This window comes from Vanellus vanellus, assembly GCF_965231255.1.
Source record: "Vanellus vanellus genome assembly, chromosome: 2".
NCBI classification, from domain to species: domain Eukaryota; kingdom Metazoa; phylum Chordata; class Aves; order Charadriiformes; family Charadriidae; genus Vanellus; species Vanellus vanellus.
In genome coordinates, this window is record NC_138906.1 from 116267665 (window position 1) to 116289126 (window position 21462).

The 21462-nt window shown below is 38.1% G+C and overlaps 1 protein-coding gene across 1 annotated transcript in view; it reads left to right on the forward strand.

Annotated features, from left to right (window-relative positions):
* The window catches only part of DLGAP1 (DLG associated protein 1), a gene marked incomplete at both ends in the record, with an annotated part of 147214 nt that overhangs the window by 1193 nt on the left and 124559 nt on the right, over positions 1-21462 (forward strand). Inside the window, 1 exon segment of the mRNA XM_082499339.1 lies at positions 13300-13514. Within this exon segment, the coding sequence (XP_082355465.1) occupies positions 13300-13514 (215 nt within the window).

A 21462-nucleotide genomic window follows, 5' to 3' on the forward strand; every position in this document is an offset into this window, starting at 1 on the left:
TAAGATGGGAACAACGTTGCGCAGAGAAGAGAGAAGACCATGAGGAAAAAAAGAGGTTTGCTAAGATGATTTGGTTTCCTTTTAATGTAGCGGGACTCTTGTCTATTTGTATAGAAACTGTAGCGAGTTTTCTCATATGGGTGCTTTAATGAGACAAGTCAGCTTCCACATTCTGTTGTTTAAGTCAGTACGCAGCGAAAGCGTAGGACTGAGGCATCCGCATATAAAAATTGATCTTAAAAGGTTTTTATTGAATGGCATGCAAAATCATTTCGAATGCCAGCCTCTGGGATTCAAAGTTTTAAATGTAAAGAAATGGAACTATGTATTTTCTATTAATTGTTAGGAGAGTGGGGTGGGGGGAGAGGGGGCAATATGAATGCTCAGTGTGTGTTTACAGCTATGCATATGGACTGGGGAGGGAGAGGGGTTTCAAAATAGCCTCAGGTTGCAACCTTTTGCAGTTTTTTTTTTTACACTAAGTCTCTTTTGTCTGAATTTTGTGAGTGAGAAGAAATCATAACTTTAGGCTTGATTGTTGTGGTTACTTTGGACCCTGAGATTTCTTTTGTTGATGTTTTTGTTTACTCCTTCAATCTTTCTCTCAGGTTTAGATAAAATAGCTGACAATTCAGTATGTGACCAGATGGCTAGAAAAGAGCGAAAAACTGTGCCAGCATCAGCTTTAAATGAACACCTCCATAGGGACTTTTAGATAATGTTTAACTGACAGGAATAGACTTGAAGTGGAATTAGAGGACGTTATCTGTGTCTGTATGAAAATATGTCCAACAATTGTCAAGGGCAGGAATTATACTAACTAAATTCTCACTGTGTTTCCCATCGTCACTGGTAGTTTTATTTTGGTTCTCATTTCATTTTGTTTCATTTTGTTTAATTGTATGCTTGTTTGTGAAAGCCAGGGAAATATAACTTGTTTAAAATTGGTTTTTAAAAAAAGAAAATCTTAACCAGGTTTCGGTTGGCATTGGAAATAATATTCAAACAGAGTAGGGTAGATTTGAGGAAGCAGGTCAGGATTATTCTTCTCTTTTGGCAGCTTGAAAGGATGCCAAATGGATATAGGTACTAAAAAGTCAGTCTATTTTGAATGCATCCCATTGCCATTCTCTTCACTACATCACTTATCTTTTTACACTACAAGCCCCGTGGGGCTTGGACTTTGTTCCCTTTTGTGTTTCCACAGTGCCCAGCACAATGGAGCACAGAACCTAATTGAAGCCTTTTGGCTGTCCTACAATGTAAATATACATTAACAGCAGCAGAGTATAACTCCGTTAGTGGGCCGCAGAGGTATACTGTATATCTGTTTTTTTTCTGGTGACCTTCTCATCATTGTACCAAAAGGCTGGTGTCCTATGTTAGAACAATTAGAAATGCACTAAATGAGATGAAAGCTGGAAATTTATGACAATACTGGACAACTCTGATAATTTATTTTCATTATTATGACTCTTCTTTGTTGCTTTATTTAACTCATTAAATGTTAAATGGACGCTTTTATCAACTCACTTGTAATTTAAGCTGTTGTTTATGGTCCAGGAAATAAACTCTCCGATCCTTGAAAGAGGCAACTATTTTGTTCATGCAGACTCTTCTTGTGATAGCATCTGAATTCAATGAAGGAGTGACTTTTTTTCAACTCGGGGCACTCAGGATAATTTTCTTTATCCTGATAGACCTGAGTATATCAGAGATCACAGACGACATTGACTTCACATTTGCTTGTAAGGGCTTTTATCACAAAAGTATCTGGATGAATTCTCAGTGTAAAGTGGAAATAACAAACAATTATCTCACTTGGTGTGGTATTTTCCACATAAACGTTCTGTGGAAGGAGTTGGCAGTAGTTCGCGTTACAGATGGGCTTATTTCTCATAATTTGAAATTTGGATCGAGTGCAGAGTCCTCCTGCATTGCGCAGTCTTTCTTTACCCCGGCAGGCTCTGCTTCGAGCCCGGCTGCTGAGGCACAGTGTCTGTCCTTGGAGGTCTAGGGGAGGCTTGGCTCCACGCTGCGCGTCTTCAGAAAGACATATTAGCTCCCAGACTAGTCTAAAGACTGTCAAGCAAACCTTTTCCTCTCACCTGCGTTTCAGGAATGGAATTGTATTTTTCTTTTCGCTCTATTTCTTCTTTCAAGACTGAGGAACTGGATAGTAGAAAGATAAGGTCCTTTTTTGAGCTGCTTCTTACTTCAGGAAAGTGCTTTTATTTGATCCAGGTTTACATTTGGACTAATTTGAAGGAAGGTGAGAAGGAACTGTTTGTGTTTTCTCAGAATTCTTCTTCAAAATGGTTTCCCTCCCTTGAGAGTCTAATTTATAAAGCAGTGGACAGCCTCTACTTCTCTGGTAGCTTCTTCTCTGGAAAAATTAAAATTAAGCAAAATTATCAAAGACGATATGTAAGCAGCAGTCTTTTTCTGCGAACAATAGGGTCTAAATACACGGGTAGATATTTTTGACACTCTTGTTTTCTATGAATTCATGATTGTTGAAGCTAATAGAGTATCAAATACACTGCAGAGTTTGTCTCTGATTATAGTTTTGCCATTCACTGTTCCCTGTAATTGCTATTCCCATTGTCCGTGGTCCATTTGTTAAGAGATGAAGAAAAATACAAAGGATGACATTTTTCGTATTATTCCTGTTTTCTTCTTATGTTGGTCAGTCGTATGTTTTCTTTTGAACCCATTTGATGGGACTGAAGTCAGTTGTGTCAGATACTTTGGGCTGAGGATGGAAATTTTACTTCTGAAAACTGAAGTGCGGTAGGTGGGGATGATGGTGTGGTCATCCAAGTTTCCCATTTTTGTCTCTTGTTCTTGTGAGAGACTGTGAGAAATACTAGAAGGAAATGTAAACTAAGTTTCTGGGTGTAATGAGCATTTTCTGGTGGTGAAGGGCTCTGGTTTGTACTGTGCTCAGTTTCCTGTGCGAAGGTTGTCTGTAATGTACGTTATTATACAATGTGTCGTGTTAAGAAGCTCATAATTAAAGTGGCTTGTGTTCCAGTCTCAGCACAAGACACTTCCACGGTTTCTTAGGAGATACTGCTCAATCTCAGCCTCTTTCTCTTGCCTGTGTCCATAGATGTCCAAATAGAGGGCATCACCCTGGGTCAGGGTGCTAATAAGGACCAGTATCTGTCATATGATTTGTTAACGCTGTATGTTAAATTACAAAATGTTTATCCTTATGACACAGCGGTTTATGTTAGATCTGTTATACTGGGATTATCTACGCAAGTCTATCTGCATTTTCAGTTAATCTGTACTTTTTCTTCATTTGTGGTGTTTGCATTTCTGTCACAACTACCATATTCAAATTACTCTTTCAGTATGTCCTTGTATATATATGTTTTATTTCAATATTCATCCATTAATACTGACCTTCCATTTTTCATATATCTGAAGACATGCCTTTTTTTCTCTTATTCCATCATAAATTGAAAATTTATATTCCCCTTCAGTTTTCCAGTCATCACTACAAAGTATATGAGGTATAAGTTTCCATTTTTTTATTTACTAAAACATACTTCTCAGTAAATCTAGTGAAACAATTTGAACAATTGTGAAATAAAATGGCAAATGTTATAATGTATTCTAGCGAGCTTCCAGGTAATGAAATAATCATGAAAACATTTGGAAATTCTTAAATGTTGATGTATTTTAAATTAGACTAACATCTAAGAACATTAAAACTGAAAAAATACCATTCACAGAAAGCCAATTTATTTCATTTTTAAAATTGTGAGGTAGGTAATATGAATAATGAATAAAGTTAGGGAATTTGTGGGCACTTGGAAAATATAAATAAGCCACAAAATAGGTTACTTACAAAAGATATATTAATAACAAACAATTCCATTGAACCTACATAATTCCATTGAACCTACATCTTGGTTATTTAGCTTACCTGCAAACCTACCCATGAAGTCTTTGCTATATTAAGAGAAATATGCAGGAGAGTATTTTAGTATAGCCCTCCTCATCATCTTTACAGTCCTTTAATTTACCTTTAAAAAAAAAAAAAAGAAATTGTTGGCTGAGATTGATCTTGCCACATATTTCACCTTAACAACTGCTGTGTTCTCATTCATTTAATTAAAACCTGGACTGACATTTGGTGTCTGAGTAATGCAGTAATGGGGGCCACCTAAGTACTGTACTTATCAGAGTTATTCTACAGCAATGTCAGTACTTCACATTTAGCTGCAATTTTATCTGCCCATGTTCCTTAGGCAATAATTTCCTGTCCTTTAGTTTTATCACCATTCTGTAACTTCTTAGTATTGAATATACTGGCACTGATCTTATTTTTCCTAGATTAACTCGAATTACTGTTGGTTCATTCTGTTAACATCCCTACATTCTAATTAATGAATGTAATTCTGGGAGCTGGATCCCTGGTTTATGTTGCTAGCGTACCATATATAGGATTTAGCAACCTACTTGGGTGACACTGCTTTACATATACTGTTATGTCAGAAATGTTTATGAAAATTATGGCTGCACATAATAGCTGGCACTTAGTATCTATTTCAGTCCCTTCATGGTTAAGATTTGACTCCTGGATCTGACTCCTTTCTGTAGCCTGAAATATCTTGAGTGTCCTAATCTTATTTTCAGTAATTTCACTGTAAAATAAGAATAAAACAAAAATCTTCAAGACAAATCAAGTCCGGCAAAAAGGATCATTTCAATCTGCATCTGAGTTTGAAATCCTTAACTTTTACTGTGGAAACATGCAAAGTAAGCGGAGAAGAAAACACTGATGTTTTCCTCAGTCAGTGCGAAGTAATAAGGAATATTTCCCCTACGTCTCGTTATTGGTTTTTTGTTTCAAGAATGGCATGTGTAGTACAGATCTTGAGTGGGGAAATACTACAGTGCCAGAAGAGTGGTTTGAGCTGGGGGCAGCTGGCCATAGTTTCTGTTCTGCCTTACAAATGCTCTTGTGCTGTGCTTGTTGCACAGCTGAGCTGCTGTCACTGGTGAATTAAGCAACAAGAGCATGAATCTGCTGTATACTGTTTGTCCTTTCATCCTCTTACCCTGAGAACGTGCAATGGACTGTCTTGTCTGGACTTCTGATCGTTGTGTATTTCTCTCACCGGAGGCTAAGCAATGTGCCATGCAGTTGGATAAGGCACTGTGGCAGTTCTGATGGGCCAGGGCATCCAGAGACGGTCTTTGAATTGTCTCTAAGAGTCTTCTATGCAAATAAGTTTGTGTCTAATTTTGCTTTACTGACACAAGCCCAGCCTGCTGATCAGTTTGTCAGGAAATCTTTGAGATTTCCTGGTCTCTAGCAGTTCGGTTCCCAGCAGATGAGAATCAAGACAGTGACCTTGATTTGATATCCAGTGGGACACTACTGTAGAGCGGAGGTGACAGTTTGGAGTCAATGAAAAGACACACTCTGATGTTCTGAAACCAGGAAAGTTTCCTTAGAAGTGAATGTAATCTTCTTACACAGGTATATTTCATTGCTGTAATCAAAAAGAAAGCGTAGTGGAAGTTTCGGTGAAGTTTGTCCACTGTACGCTAAAATGTGACAGAAGCTAATAGCCAGCTGGAGATGGTAGCTTAACTGCATTACTTACAGCTGCTGCCTGCGAGAGCACAACATTAGCAAAGCACCAGAGATTATCCACTTACAGTCAGCCAACAGAAACAGCATAAGGGCTGTTTCTCAAAATGCTCTCCCCACCACATCTGTTTTCTTCCAAGGATACAGCTTCAGCTGCATGTTCTCCATCCACAAGCCAGGTTTCTGCTGGCTGCTTGATAGTGGGCTTTGTGGCCATGTGTAGCGAAAGAAAGGTAAAATGACATCTCATTTAACAGTATTGGCATTTGATGCGAACTAATCGTTGTATGCAGGTGCTGAAGTATTAGGGAGAGAACCGATTCACCCCAAAAGAAGGTATCTAGAAGTGAAAGAACATTTCTTGGTTGGTAGTCGTTGAAAGTGTCCTTTCAAGGACTGGTATTCATATTAACAGTCATCCTGTCATCCTTAACTTGGGCAACGAGCTGTATCTCGTTATAGCCAACTGCACTGAAAGCTTCAAGGGTACTGAGAAAGATGAGAATGAATGTCTGCCCTCTGCCACAGAGAGTACCGCTGAAGCAGTTTTAGTTCAAGGTCCTGGATGAGAGTCCTGCTATATGACCTTCAGTTATGTTTCCTTCAGCTAACGGATGTGGCAGTCGCTGTTTGGATTCCTTTCTGCAGAGTATGTTTGGGGATGGCAAACTTGCAAGGCCCTTGGCTGGAATCATTGTATACACATGTCCCTCTTCATGGTTGGTTGGATTTTTATGGGTAAAGCAGGAGGAGAAGATTTATCTGGAATCAAGGCGTGGTTGTTTTGTGTAGGAGACACACGTTCCTCTTCATAAAACAGGATGCGAATCAGATTGACAAGCTCGTGCTCAGGGCACCTTTTGATGAATGAAAATTATAAACTGGAGCGGTGCTTGAAGAATTTTGCCTGTTGACTTACTCTATGAGGATTCATACTGCTTTAGAAGACTTTCCAAACTACTGTTATGCGAAAGAAGATTGCAATTCTTCACACTGCTTGTTCAGGTTTGATGCAAGGTGTGGGCACTTAGGATTGAGGAAGTAGTGTACTATCTCGGACAGGGTCTTTGTCTTGGCTGTTAATGCTCTTCACGTAAAAAAATGTGGAGAAGAGTCAGCTAAATTAAATGAATTTATAGTAGAACCTGACTGCTGAAATAGTACAAGCTAAAGCAATTCTTGCTGCAGATACTTAATAAGCATATTAAGTTTGTCCTAAATGGAAGCAACCTTCCTATCTGCCTTTTTGAAAACTCTTGAGGCTTATTAAACATATGTTGTTCTTTAAGATTTCTAAGGCTTCCTTTTTTTTGCGTACATCAATGATTCTTAATGCATGCACATTGATAGAATGAAATGCTACTTTTTTATTGGTCCTATTAATTCAATATTCATGAGTGCTAGGAATTATCTTAGTAAGTGGAAGATGGCAATTGAAACTTCCTTAACAGCACGCAGAAGATGCATAATAACAGCTAAGAAAACCAAATTGCATGGGTTTGAAAATCTGCACTGAGCAGTCATTAAGCATTGTTCTTCAGTTGTGTGATTTCATTTCATTAAGTATTTGCATACTAATAGAAAGCTAAAGTTACAAGTCTACTGCTGTGAGCGATGGTTAGCCACTCCTTCCAGTCCTTGTGTTTACTTCTATAGTCATCCACATTGCTTTGGCAAAGCACAGGGAGAAGCTTTAATGATTTCAGCTGCAATAAACCAAACCAAACTAGAGATCAATAATGAACTTAATTTGCTATAGAGACAGTCTGTTTACTATTTCATCCAGTAAGGTAAGTTAATAAAAATTTGGGAAAAAAAAAAAAAAAAAGAAGGAAATTAGATATTCTAATTGTATTGTTTAGAAATTGAATAAAAAATGTTTTCTTTACCTTTGTCCTTACATGCTGGGTTTATTTCACATACTGCTGTGTGTGAGCTTTTGAAATGAATGTTTGAAAACTGGGGGGGGGGGGGGGACGGGACGGTATACCTGTTTGTTTAGTTTCTTTATTTGGGGACCTAAGCTATCTAGTAGAAAAATCCAGTTCCTTTATATCAAAAAAAATGCATTAAAGGAATCGACCAGTCAGGACAGCCTGGCTAATGACAAAGTTTGAACATTTCCAGAGCAACATAAATCTAGTTAAAGATCAGAACAGGTCATCTGTACACTAAATGAAGCTGAATCCAGGTAAGATGTTGCTGGTGGCAGTATGTTATCTGTCTAGTCTGTTCTGTTTACAAAAGAACCTTATATCTGCCATTTAATTTAGAAGAAAGAAACTGTAGTCAGGCTTAGCTTTCATACTTGTAACAAGCATTTTATTTCTAGCTGCATGCAGAAGTCTTAAGTTTCAGTAAGGTGCCTGGCTCAGAGGCCTTTGCTGAATATTTTCTATGTATTTTCAAGTAATGATGGTGTTCTGTTTCACTGTGCTTTTTGTATAAGTAAAGTGCACGCTTGATTTTTAGGCTTGTACAGAAAGAATTGTACATGATCTTAAAGATCCTTTGCAGAATGAAATGCTTCCAGGATCTCTATTACTTCAATAGTGTGAATAATAATAGTTCTATTTTAATAAAAACAATGATGCTCATTGTTAGATCTGAGTTTAGCTCTTCCCCCTTTTTCATAAGAGTAAAAACAATCATGCAAGTGATGTTCCTGCTTGATATTCTGATACTGAAAAAAATGGTATTGCCAAGGGAATTGGATAATATGATTTTCTTAAAAGTGTGAAACAGCTTTATATCAGGTATGTCAATCTGAATGCCATTAATCCTCTAAGGCAGCATATGCCGTGCATATGCACTTGTGTGCAGTGTAGTACGTGACCTTGTGAGACACAGTATTGGCCATTCAAACCAAGTAAAAGCCTGTGGGAAAATTTGTGCAGCCCTCCTGACTGAAAAAAATAAAAGAGCTGGAGATTCACACAGACACTTTTCCCAGCATTTTTCCAGATCAACAGAAGGAAACACGCTACAGAAAGTTTCGTACCATATGTATAGAAACAGAATGCATGAAATAATGTGATCAATTTCATTTTTGTAATCTGTAGTTTTGAGAGAGCTTTATGTTTTACTCTTTTCCCCCCATGTGACACACTAGTGTGAGAGTGCATTGCATTGTCTGCTGTGAGCTGTTACGGCCCCTCCTTTTAGGCACCAAAGAAAGCGCTCTGAAAAGCAGGTCACTTCTTTCAGTAGATATTGCTTGAGGTATTTGACTATAGGCACAGAAGTATTAAAATGTTGACATTATTTTATCTGCCTGTATTTTTTAAAGAGCAAAATAGGTAAAATGAAAGGAAATGCAGAGCTTTAAGGGTTGTTTGTCCTATTCAAGTAATAGACAGAGAGTGCTCTGAGATCCTTTCATAAAAAATGTTACAACTGTTAATAGCCAAAGCAAAAATCTACTACTTTTAAAGCATTTCTTTACCCTGCAAGTGCTCTCTACAGTTACACAGTGTCTTACTGTTTTCTCCTACTCCAACTTCTGAAATCAGGGGTTCCGACTTTTGTGAAACTGAGATAAGATAAAGGGGAACTGGACCCAAAATTCTTTCCCTGATATTCCCTTAAATGCTGAAACCTTACTGAAAAGAAAAAGAAAAAAAAAGAAAGAAAAAAAAAAGGAAAAATAAAATAAAAAAAAAAATTAAGCTACTCAGCCTTAAATATCTGCAAGAAAACTGGGCAAACTGTTTAACTAAAATAGCTTTTAAATCAAATATCCATTACGTTCTTCTACTGCAGCTTTGTCTAAGCAGGGAAGATACTTTGTACAAACACTCTGACTTCCTCAATGTGTTGACTGAAATTAGAAGCACATCTGGGTTGATATTTTAGGCTGTTCTCCAAATCTGGAGGTTTTTCCTAACCATAGCCATCCTTGTCTCTTTCACATATACAGGGTTTACCCCTAAACCCATAATATGGTAATGGCACTTGGGTTACGTGTGTATCATTTCTTTTGGTTTCGCGCATGGAGGTAACTTCCAGTGCACAAACCAGCCAGTGGGTTTGTGGCACTCCCTGAGCCTGCATCCCTGGTCCCTGTGCGAACAGCTCAGCTTTCCTTTTCCTGCAACTAGAGTGTTTAAAAGGTGGAAGCACGCTAAAAGGGTGCTTCCTACTCAGAAGGTAGTGTGCTGTTTTTCGGTGGTTACTCACTTGACTGAGTGAGCAAAGCACAAACTGGAAACTCCCTCTCGATCGTGTCATGCAAATTGTGGGGATAGAGGAATGCATTCAAAGCTCATCACAGCGCACTGTGTTTGCATGTGGAAATAGGAAGTTTTGCAGTAAGTTCATTGCAACCAGCTTTCAAAACTTGGCCTATCGTACCTAAATCCTTTTGAGAAGCTTTGGGATAAAAGGTATTGTACTTATGTATGGGGTTATTGATAATAGACCTCAAGAATTCCACAGTTATGGAGCCCAGTGCAACTACATGTCATCACTTGCGTTGAACCCTAAACTACAGCATCAAATTTAACAGTATGTCTATGATTTAATAAAACTACAAGTGTTCAGCCTGCCTGAATTATGGGTGCGGTATGAGCATTGTAACTTTAACTCCCCTGACTTTTTCTCAGTTAAAGACACCAACCTTAACATTATACTAACATATTTTATTTAGTGAATTAAAGATTAATTCATTAATTTGTTTTAATGAGAAAAAGCAAAGATCTTTAAATAAAGCATAATGAATAAAATATTAAACAGATTAAAGTGCATGTCCTCTGAGAATTCACAGATTTGCTACATACTCTGACTTAGATATCTAATATCTGCCTGAAAACTGATTGGAAATACACTATTACAGGTTTAAAACTTCTGACTGAAGTCCAAGTATGTCATCAAAATGTCAGCAGAGCTTGATTTTACTAAAGCTGTGTTTACTTCTTTTTTGTACATGAGTGATTTGAAAAGTCGAGGTTTTACAGTTGACATGCAGGAGCTGTAGGTTCCAAAATGTATATGAGGAGTGGCATGAATATAGATTGTTTTTTCACTGTTTGATGATGCTATAGGCCTAGAACCAATGCAAGAATAAGACCTGAAAACATATTATCCTCTGTCTGTCACAAGTGGCTAGAGGAGGATTGTAAAATGCTCGGTACTCTTGTATGTCAAAAATCAGAATAAAAACCACTGTTACAAGTATTACCTTCAATTGCATAATGTATACAAACCATGAAAGCATCAACTTTCCACATCTAGGGTCTAGGCATAAACTTAGAAGCCACAGAATTGAAACATGACTTTTTGGGGTTTTTTGTTGTGTTTTTTTTTGACATGGAAACATATCAGAGCCATATATTCAGTCCTGTTTCTCTAGTGGGTTCTGTTAGCACTTAGTAGTCTCAGTCTGTAACACTCCAGTTCTTAGTTAGCGTCTCACCCTTTTCTAGAAGAATATTTTAAGTTATTTTAAGGTTTAAGTGTATTTATTCAATTACTTCCTATAGCTACATGCCATTGTTCAATAAGAAAACTGGACTTTGAAATATATTCCTGCCTTATGGAACTTACATTCTTGAAGCCCAGACAAATATCAAGAATAAAATAAAAATTAAAAAAAAAAACTTTAAATAAAAATAAAAAATTAAAACTTTGCATGCTGCTGGAATATAATTTAAGTGTTTCACAGAAGAAGAGTTACCAGAGTCATTAACTAAAGGATAGATATTTAAAGAAAACATGGAAATTTACTTTCAAAAGGCACAAGGAAAGAATTGATTAAATAAAACATGGAGCAACTCAGAAGGAAGTCTGAGTCCTGCGAAGGAAGACTGAGTCATAAGAAGAAATGTTGATAAAGATGCAAGCTAGAGTATACATCCAGGATTAAATCTTGAGTCCTCTGAAGAAAATATCAAAGCTCCGAGTGAGTTTATCAAGACCAGACTTGACCAAGAGAGATCTGGGAAAAAAAAGGGAGCTTAGACTGAGTGCAAGAGGAAAGAAGGACTTGCTTGAGCCTGGAAGTTCAAGGAAGACCCTAAATAATGGTATCAGGAGCAGGAAAAGAAGAGTCAATGAAGGGAGAAAGTTGCAAGGTCTTGGGTTTGAAATCAGCAGGAAGCAAAGCAATAGCATGGCTTATGAATAGCTTGGTTAATTAATTATAATTACTAGTAAGCCCATGAATGCTGAGGACCATTAAATATCTTTGTTCCTTTGTATAGCACAGTGGGTTTTGGATTGCAGTTTATAGCAGCATAGATTGATAAAATGCCATAAAAATTTGACCTACATTGACAGTAACATTTGCAAGGCCTTGCAGCCTCTGGACTTAGGCTTGTGTTTGCAGTGGGGATCGACAGCTGAGCCGTTAGCTAACAGTCCAGTGTTTCAGTTTTGTTTTTCTAAACAAGCTGGCATGTAAATGCGTTGGCTGAAGTTTGGGAAGCAACAGATACACAAGACATTCATCAGAAGTTAAATGTTGTTGAAGAGCAAACTTTTCATAGAAAAGAGGCACTCGGTGATTATCCTGGTAGGTGCTGGTATTCGTAAGCGGTAGGACAAATTTTAGCAACCCAGACTTGGCTTGTAAGGGCTTCTGAGCACTGTAGCTACAGCTGGCTTTATAGAGTTGGTTCACTAAGAATAATCAGAAAAGTAACAAACTAAAAATTCACAAGTACTTTTATTTAAATCTAACATAAAATATGTGTAACTAAAAAACCCTTTTGCAGTTTCACCTTTACTATAAAAATGGAGTTTCAGCAAAATAACCTCAGGACAACACCTTCAAGGTCCCTGCTCCACTGCATGTTGTTTCCGCTGTTACAGGAAAGAGAAGGGTGTTGGTTTACAATGGTCAGAAGCCCCAAGAGCAGAGGAAGGGAGAGGATGGGTGGGCACGAGCAACATGCTCTTGTCCTCTGCTATGTCCCATAATATTGTGAATGCACATTCCCAGTGTTCCAGATTTCCAATGCAAAGAACGCACAGCACTTACTTCAGACTAAGAGAAATAATGCACATCCATAAGAAGAAAAAGAAAGGAATAAAGAGAACTGTGTGACTCAGACACTCAGGCTAACGTGATTCAAAAGGAGGATCCCTGCAAGCTGGCAGGTGCTCATTCGCACTAATTATGCTATAGAAGCAATAGTGGTATAATTTCACACTTGCAAACCTACTTTTGTGATGACTAGTACATAGCTCCGCTGATTTGAAATGTATCTTGAACCAGAATCATCATGGTGAGTGCAGCTATGCACACGCTGTCTGAAAAGATTATGATATAGGGATTCGTATTTCATCTTTTGTGCCTCCCCAAAGGAGTTCAATTTGTTGAGCTGAAGCAAAAATACCCTGATCTGGATTGTATATGCTTTGAATGAAAACCGTCAAAAAAAACAGATTTATCCAGCCCAGTATTAGACCTAACTGAGGCTGCTATGTCAGCATGTTTGCTAGAAACTTCCCAGATAAGTAGTGGAAAATAACAAGCAGCTCCAGAGGTGCTTGTGACTATGCAGGGGGAGAAGTGGGCCTCCACCTCAAACAGCAACCCATGGTCAAATGGGATTGAGGATGGGCCCTTGGCCATGAGAGTTTTTGTTATGGCTCTGTTGTGGCTTAGCACAGTCAAATCTTGCTGTGCAATTACATCAGGGAAGACCGTACTAATAAGAGAATTGTGTTTATCACTTCAGGTACCTCAAGATGAATGGTCTGGATACACTCCACGAGGGAAAGATGATGAGATTCCCTGCCGACGAATGCGGAGTGGCAGTTACATCAAAGCCATGGGGGATGATGACAGTGGAGACTCAGACACAAGTCCGAAGCCATCTCCAAAGATTGCTGCACGAAGAGAGAGCTATCTCAAGGCCACCCAGCCATCCCTTACAGAGCTCACCACCCTCAAGTAAGTCCGCCTTTTACTACATCATATAGAGCTATCCAGTAAGACACACAGTTTCTGTTCCTATTTGTTTCTACTCTTTACTTCTATGTACCAGTTAAGGAAAGTATTTAAACAAGTGTGTTCAGTCATGCTTATTTTTGGTTGTTTTTTTTTTTTTTTTTCTGAACAAGGGTAGATTTGGGAATGTATTTCAATGTTATTCTGAAATGAGACCCTACGACCTGCACTTTGAATTTGCAAAGTATTCCAACCTGTTAGTGTTAAGTGAGTATTCAGGTACATAGAATAGGTCTGTTCTTTAAAACTTTGCTGAATTATAGCTTTGACCTGCAAAACCTTTGCATAATTGTGTATTTATATATACTCAACATGTGAAATTAGCCCTAAGCTAGTCTTTGCAAACCATCAGAGAGCACCTGCCATTTAACTAAAAAGAACAATGACTATTTGAAAACAGACAAATCCATGGTTTCCACTCTATAGTTCACTCAGAATGGCACTGTGTGTTGTGGAAAAATATAACCAAAACTGAATTTTTTTAATCATTTAGGAAAGCTTTACTCAAGAGGAATGATGAATTTATGCTTTTTTAATGTAACTTTCTGTTTTTCTTTTATTTGGGCCTTTTAAGAGAGCCACCCAAATTCTCATGAAAACAGCACAAAGATACAATTTTGGTATTAGTGTTTTATTTTAAATTATTCTAAAATGAAGAGGTCCCCTAAAGCAAGAAAATAAATTATATCCATAAAAGAAAACGGTGTGGTTTAAAATCAACAATTGTTTCTGTCTGTCTTCTGCAAAATTCGTAGCTGTAATAGTGAATCATAGTTCACTGAACCAAAAATAACCTAATTTTAGTATAACTTGCCTAAGGCTGTAGCTTTAAAATGGAAAAAAAGAGCTGTATCTCTTCTAGTATCTGTGATTAGTGACTAAAGACTCCTTCTGCATTTCCCTCGTTAATTTCCTCTCCTTCCTTGTCCTCCTCTACCCCATTTTTTCCCAGAGACCTTATCTGAGAAAAGCGTTTGATCCTTGTTAAGAATGTCATGTTCTTGACATCAGTGATGAATAGACCAGAAGACACAAACATGCCTATTGCAGCTCCCCATAGTAGCCTGCCTGACTTGGTCTCATGGGAAGCCAGGAGTTGCTTCTGCTCTGTCTTTCCATTAGTGTCCAAAGGAGAAAGTAGTCTCATTTTCTGCAGGGATTTTCATAAGCTGGCTGGCAGTTACTCAAGGGATCCAGTGATTCCTCTCATCACCCAGCAGACTTTACCACATCCTTTCCTGAGCCAAAAATTCTCCTCTGAGATGAGTTATTGCAGCCTCTGCAAGGTGAACGTAAATGTTACGTACCACCACAAACTCCGTAAAGCCGTGCTTTATGCATGGACACACATGCATCGGGCACGGAGCTTATTCTTTTTGAGACTTTAGAAACATGTGTTCCATTGTTCCATAATATATATTTGAAGTGCAATGCGTTACAGTGAGTGTATTTGCTCTTGGTCATTTCTGTTCTCTGTAGATATAAGATTTACAAAAGAATATGGAATTATTAAAGATAAAAAGTCCTGTATGTTGCTGTTCACCCACAGAGGATGTTAGATCAGAGGGTCTAGGCAGCGTAAGCTTTTGGGTTTAGCTTTGAAGTCACTGCAATTCAGCAAGGTGCTTGTATGAATACTTCACGTCACATATGTTTTTAATTCCTATTCAGGAAGGCTTTTAGGAATGTACTTAATTTTAAGTTGCGCTCTGTAAAATTCATGTAAGTTTAGGAACTATACAGAAGTAGGATGTAAATCACAGGTTAGAAGGAAGGGGGAAATGATAAATGGTAGTAAAACAAAAAAGAAGACATAATATGAAATAACTTTTCTTTTTCAATGACTTTTCAGCATAAATTGGGATGAAGTAGAATTATTTCTTTTAATCTATGGTGATACTTTATAGAAATATCTCTTCCTGGGAAACCTTTCCACTTTCAGAGACAAATTGTATAATACATAATTATGCATTGTTTTTATTCCTTTCTGCTGAACAGGATAATTGGGGTGTTTTTTTTTGTGAGAACTAGCCAAGTGCTTGCTCTGGGAATTGAACTGTTCTGTTAAACTAGGGTTTTTTTGCAGACTTCTTCATACTTTCTTAATAGCGTGACTTGACCTTGACTGTGACATTGCTTGTTCATCCCAGGGCTACCCTGATTACTCTGAGCGTTGTGATAGAGTTTTGCTGGCATCTCAGCTAGAGACTAAATTAGGGCCCCCCACTCACTGAATATATGTCAATATATCAAGCAATTGTGTATATCAAGCAATTGTGTAATGTGTGATAACAAGTTATTTCCTTGGCTTACTGTTGACTCGAGTTCAATTTGCACCTGAATAAGAGCTTTATGGAAATGAGCCAAAATTCATTCTAGTCAGCAGGCAGCCTTTTACTGACACTAGTGGACTTTCTAGCTGACCTTGCAGGACATTACTAGCACCTTAAAGCTGAGTGGTATTTCACTCCTTTAATTATGCTTTTTCTGTCAATGAAGAACAAGGCACCTTGTGAAAGTGGTGTTTCTACAGTGGTCATTGTCAGGGTTCTTCTGCGCTTCTTTCTGCTACTCTCTGTTTTCTGTATGCAGTCTCTAGTTGTCTTAACTTTCATCTTTGGCAGAGCAAACAACTTAAAAACATGTTCCTTTTTGCTTTCACTGTTGGTTTTGAAGGGATTTTTCATCTTGTGGGATTTTTTCTCTCTGAGTACTTTAAGTCTAATATTGGTCTCTCAACCCACACTGTTCCTCCCACCTACCTACCTACCATTGCTCATGCGCCTACTCTTCTGAGAAAGGGTTTTCATTACTACCAATGTTTCTTTTTATATAAGGCATAACTTTTGAACAGCACAACTGTGTCATATCTCCTTTACGTAATACAAATTTATTTTCCTGGGTTTTGCTCAGGTTTTTTTCTTGCTCTGCCTTACAATCTCCCTCCTACAATATTCCTCCCATGCCATGGTTTCCATGTGGTTACAGCACATGTGTCAAATGCTGTGGTACCATTCTGAATAAAGCACAGCTTGCTGTGATCTTGAAATGCACACCTCCGCTGCTGCACTCCCATTATCCTACCAGGAAGTAAGCAGCTTTTTCTCTCTGTCTTTGCTGGCAGTATCCTCTTGGTATTTAATCTTTCACAGTCTAGATAAACAGATCCAGCTGAAAAAAAAAAGTGACATTTTCTTGCCCATTCCTGAAAAGTGGCAAAAGTTTATCTTGCACTTGTAAGCAGATGGAGAATGGACTGGTTAGCTAACTTCAAGAGAAGGTGTGGGCAACAGATAACTGACATTTCCATTACATCTGAGCTTGATTCAGGGCATTTTCCTTTGCTATCTATATGTACCTTGGTTATGTTTAGCCTGCTTTTCATGGGGAAAAAAGTATGCAATTACATTGTCTGTCCACATGTCAAACTGTCACCTCCACCTCCCAGTAACTTTTGAAGCCGTTGGCCAACTTAAAGCAAGTTTGCTAGAGAGACTGAAGTCTGAAAGATATGAAGTTCCAGCAAAATTTATGAAGTTCTGTAGTGGGATAAGACAGAGAAAGATCTGCAGCCGTCCCTTACGATCTCTTGAAGGAGTATGGGCAAAGTAGGTGGTGAGTCAGCATGAGGTGTAACTTCATGGCAGCACTTTCCCAGCCTAAAAGATGAGGAATATGGAAGGGACTGGAACACTGTGGAGGACAAGAGGTCTGAGAGGTGGATCCTGTTACCATAGTTTTTCGACTTCATTCTGCCCCTTTCCTCTTCTCCACTGCGTGCACACTCACTGCTTAAAATACGGGTTCAGATTCTGCTTCCTAACTCAGTATCGCTGCTACTGTGGGGACTTCAGCCACTTGAGTCTTCTGCACTTCTTTTTTTCTATTGTTTCTAAAATATTACAGTACTTAATGGTAATCCATTCTTTGACATTTTACATGGATTTGGGGCTATACACAGTTGCAGAATTGTTACTTTGAACTCTTATTTTATCATACAAACTTTTTTCTGAGACAAGTTGTAGTCTCTGCTCACCAGTGTATTGACAATTTCAATGATCTCAGTACAGTGGAATCACATTTGTAGAACTCATGTAAAAAGGAGAGGAGGAAGAACAGAAGTGACTTTTTTCTTAACAAATCTTTTTTCCAAGTTATTTTAATAGACACATCATAATTTTCCAGTCAGCTGTGACTTGGAGAAACACAATTATAAACACCACAAACTTTTTAATGGGCACCAAGTTACACCACTGATGATGAAAGCAAAAAGCATTAGGCTTTTCTCCTTTTTACCCATGGTAAAGAGTCCATCTGCGTAACTTCCATCATAGCTTCATCTATTCCTGTGATTTACTGCACAGATAAGTGATACTTAGAATAGACCAGCCAATTCCTAACTTTAAAGTTTATCAGAGACACTCCAAAAACAATATCTCAAAATATGTGCATGCTATTTGTGTACAGTCAGGCTTATACTTTTTATGTGCTAATACAAATACCTTAAATACTTTCTACTCCTCTGTTTCTAGTAATCGGAAGATAAAATTGTTTTGAAAACATTTTTCTTAATATCCTATAAAATCACAGCGAATGATCAAGCTCAATTAAGAGGCAGAATCTGGGAGCAAACAATAACAGTGTCAAAAGCAGGAAGAAAGAGGTAGATCTGATTTATACATCTTGAATTCCAACTTTTAATCACCTGTCTGAGAACTGATCAGGTCAGTTCCTGGAGGACAAGCCTTCAAGCTAGGGTCAACCTGTATTAGAAATCAAATCTTGACAGAGTTGCAGGACCAGCTCTGCTAGGATGGCTTGCAAAAAAAATCCAACCACCCCATTGTTACATAGTATAAGATGGTTCAGATAGAATATCCCCTGCTCAAGTCAAAGAAATTAAAACCAAGATAGTTTTATAATCTGCAAATCTCCCAAATAATTTTTTCTGGTGGTAGTTTGTGGTGATCGGGAGGAAGGTGGTATGCACATGCGGGCACATCCGCATGGACTAATAGGAAGGTAAAGTGCATCTTCTGCACTGAGTGAATTAATGGTGAAATTGCATAGTGGCTGTTTTCAAACACGATGCCAAGGCTGATATGAATGAAAGGATAAGCAAAGCTCCAAAAGCTTTTTACACTAAAGACACAGCAAATTAAATGTCTCTTGGCAAGGATGTTGTTAAATGTTATGTGCAAAGTTGGAGGTTGTTATAGCTTTCATTTTCCCACAGTGATGCAACACATGCATTTGTGTACGTAGGTATCTCCATGGCTTCTCAAACGGAAATATGCAGCTCTCAGAAAACTATGGAACAATATAGACTCTGGAGATGGTTCTCTCACTTTCTCAGCTTTTCTAAAATGCTGCTTCTGGGAAGTGTCTGTACTGAGGGAAGTGATAAGGGATGTAAGGATTAATTGCAGCCTGACACACTGACTAGGCTATTTGGCATTTGAGCAAACTGAAGCTGATGTCCTTACACTGCACTTCACCATATAGCGTAGCATACATCCTTAGGTATGAAAACCATCTTGGTCGTAGGAATGAGGTCCTATTTACTTTAAGGTGTTTCTATAATACTATAATATGCTCCAAAATATCCCCAGAAAAAGGTGTCATATAAACAAAAGCATACTTTTTTTTTTAGATAGAGGTGTTGTCCTCATTCTGATAAAATTAATGAAAATGTCCCATTAACTCCAGTGGCCCAGATCACAGGTAAGGGGATGAGAGAGGGAAAATATAAGGTGATACAATACTTTGTCTTCCTTATGGTGAATATTTTTAGACACATGCAAGGAAGCTTGTTCATTTTCTTTCTTGTTGAGTGACTTCCAATTAGGGAACAATGACTTTCCTGATTAGTACAAAAGGAATAAGTCTGATTAATCTTTTATTAGTGTTTTACAGTACGTTTACAGTGCAGTGTGTTTCATTGTTTTGTGTTGCAGTCTCCTTCGTTTTCATCAAACCTTTAGCTAGTGAAAGAATTGTTTCCATTTTCCTTGAGGTGTGTTTTATTTGTTTGCTTGAAGGGAGAGTTTTTTGGATTTTCCATAAAAAAGACGGGAGCATCTCCATGAGCTTTGGACATGCAGACAAAGGAATAGTATTCTGGAACTATTGTTGGCCTTAGGTAGTAACTTTCCCAGCCTGCAGTCACTGATGCATGATATATTACTTACCTTTTTATTCATATCATTGCAATCCCTTCTCTCTTCTCTCTGAAAGCTAGGGAGAAGCTGTTGGACATGTTTCTCACTTTTCAGGTTCACATGTCAGCTATGATTAAGTTCAGTGAATAATTTATAAGTCAGAAGAAAATTTGAAAGGCAAGACAATAAAAAATATATATATTTTGAAGTAGTAGATGGGCATACTTCTAGAACCAATGGTTTCCTTATGGCAGCTGGCAGCTGTTTTGCATACGTGATACTTAAGGAGCAGAGGATATTGATTTATGGAAGGAACTTAGAGCTTGGAGCTTTTAATGAACAGTTGCAACTTTCCACTGATGGATTTATAAAGCATGTTAAGTCAGTCAATGCTTAATATCACTGATGGGCACGTGAGAAACTTTGTGCCCCATGGCAGCGTCCCTTCTGGCTTTGTGTCCTCTCACGCAAATGTATGTCTTTACAGCACAGAAATGAGCCCTCTCATCTCACTCTACAATCCCCTGTGGAGACAGGGCATTCCTACAGTGCCCTGCATAGTGCGTAGGTAGGATGGGCACTCCTCCTCTCTACTTCTGTCATGATCCTCACCAGTTTATCTTGCAATGAAACCAAGATGCCCGAGCTGTTACAGTCTCGCTTCTAGCAGGCGTTGCTGATCCCATCATAAAACTTACCCCTTTCAGTTCACACCTAGCTCCATATGCCCTTATGCCCTGTTACTTCGGTATTGTCACATAATGTTGTGTAAATAATGTTGTTGCTTGTTTCTCTAAGATGAAAAGTCAGAATTTTGGTGCAATCTGTGGCCTATACTACAGCTGTTGCCTCACTTGTACTTTTACCTTTACTTGCTGAAATCTGAGGCAGCGAAACAGTTACAATTAACTTACATCACCCAAAAAAAAAAAAAAAGCCTTTAACTTTCCTAGTCAAACTGTGATCTTTTGGCAATACTGGAGCAGTGTTTTGGAAGTCGACAATTTGCTAAAGAAAAGCTGCAACCTCATTTAGATGATTGCCTTATTTGCAGAACTGAAAATCCTTGTCCTGTATCTAGTCATCTGCCTCAACTTTGCACAGGATTTAGCTTTATGTTAGACGTAGCTATAGATGAAAGTGAGGACTTCCAACTTTTTAGCTTTTCTCAGTTAAATCCTGTAAACATTTATTCATTCTAGGGCTTGCTTTGAGAAACACAATTATAATAACTGAACCGAGATGTGTTTTTCAGCCGTCTCTTTCAGGCCATAGTTTTTACACAGCCAACCTGCACGTTTGTGTGCAAAACTGATTGTTTATTTTAAGCCCTACTTCTGCCCACCTACTTAAAAGGCTGCCTCAGAAAGGAAGTTAATGATGTCCGGTGGGGACAGGAGAAGAAGTACTGCCTTAGACTGCAAGGACGTACACAAGCGATATGTTAGGAAAATTTTCCTAATGGTAATGATAGATAAGCACGGGAGTGGATTGCCAAGAGAAATCACTTCAGTGGACATTTTCAAGAAAAGGGTAGAAAATGTCTGTCAGGACAAATTTAGGTATTGCTGATCCTGCTTTAGGGTAGGAGGAGGGACCAAATGACCTCATGAAGACCCCGGCAGACCTATCTTTTATGATTCTCTGTCTTTCTCAGGCTATTGAATATACCTACTGTCACTGTTCTTACTTCCTTTTCTTAACTTATTTTTTAAATACAAAAGATACAG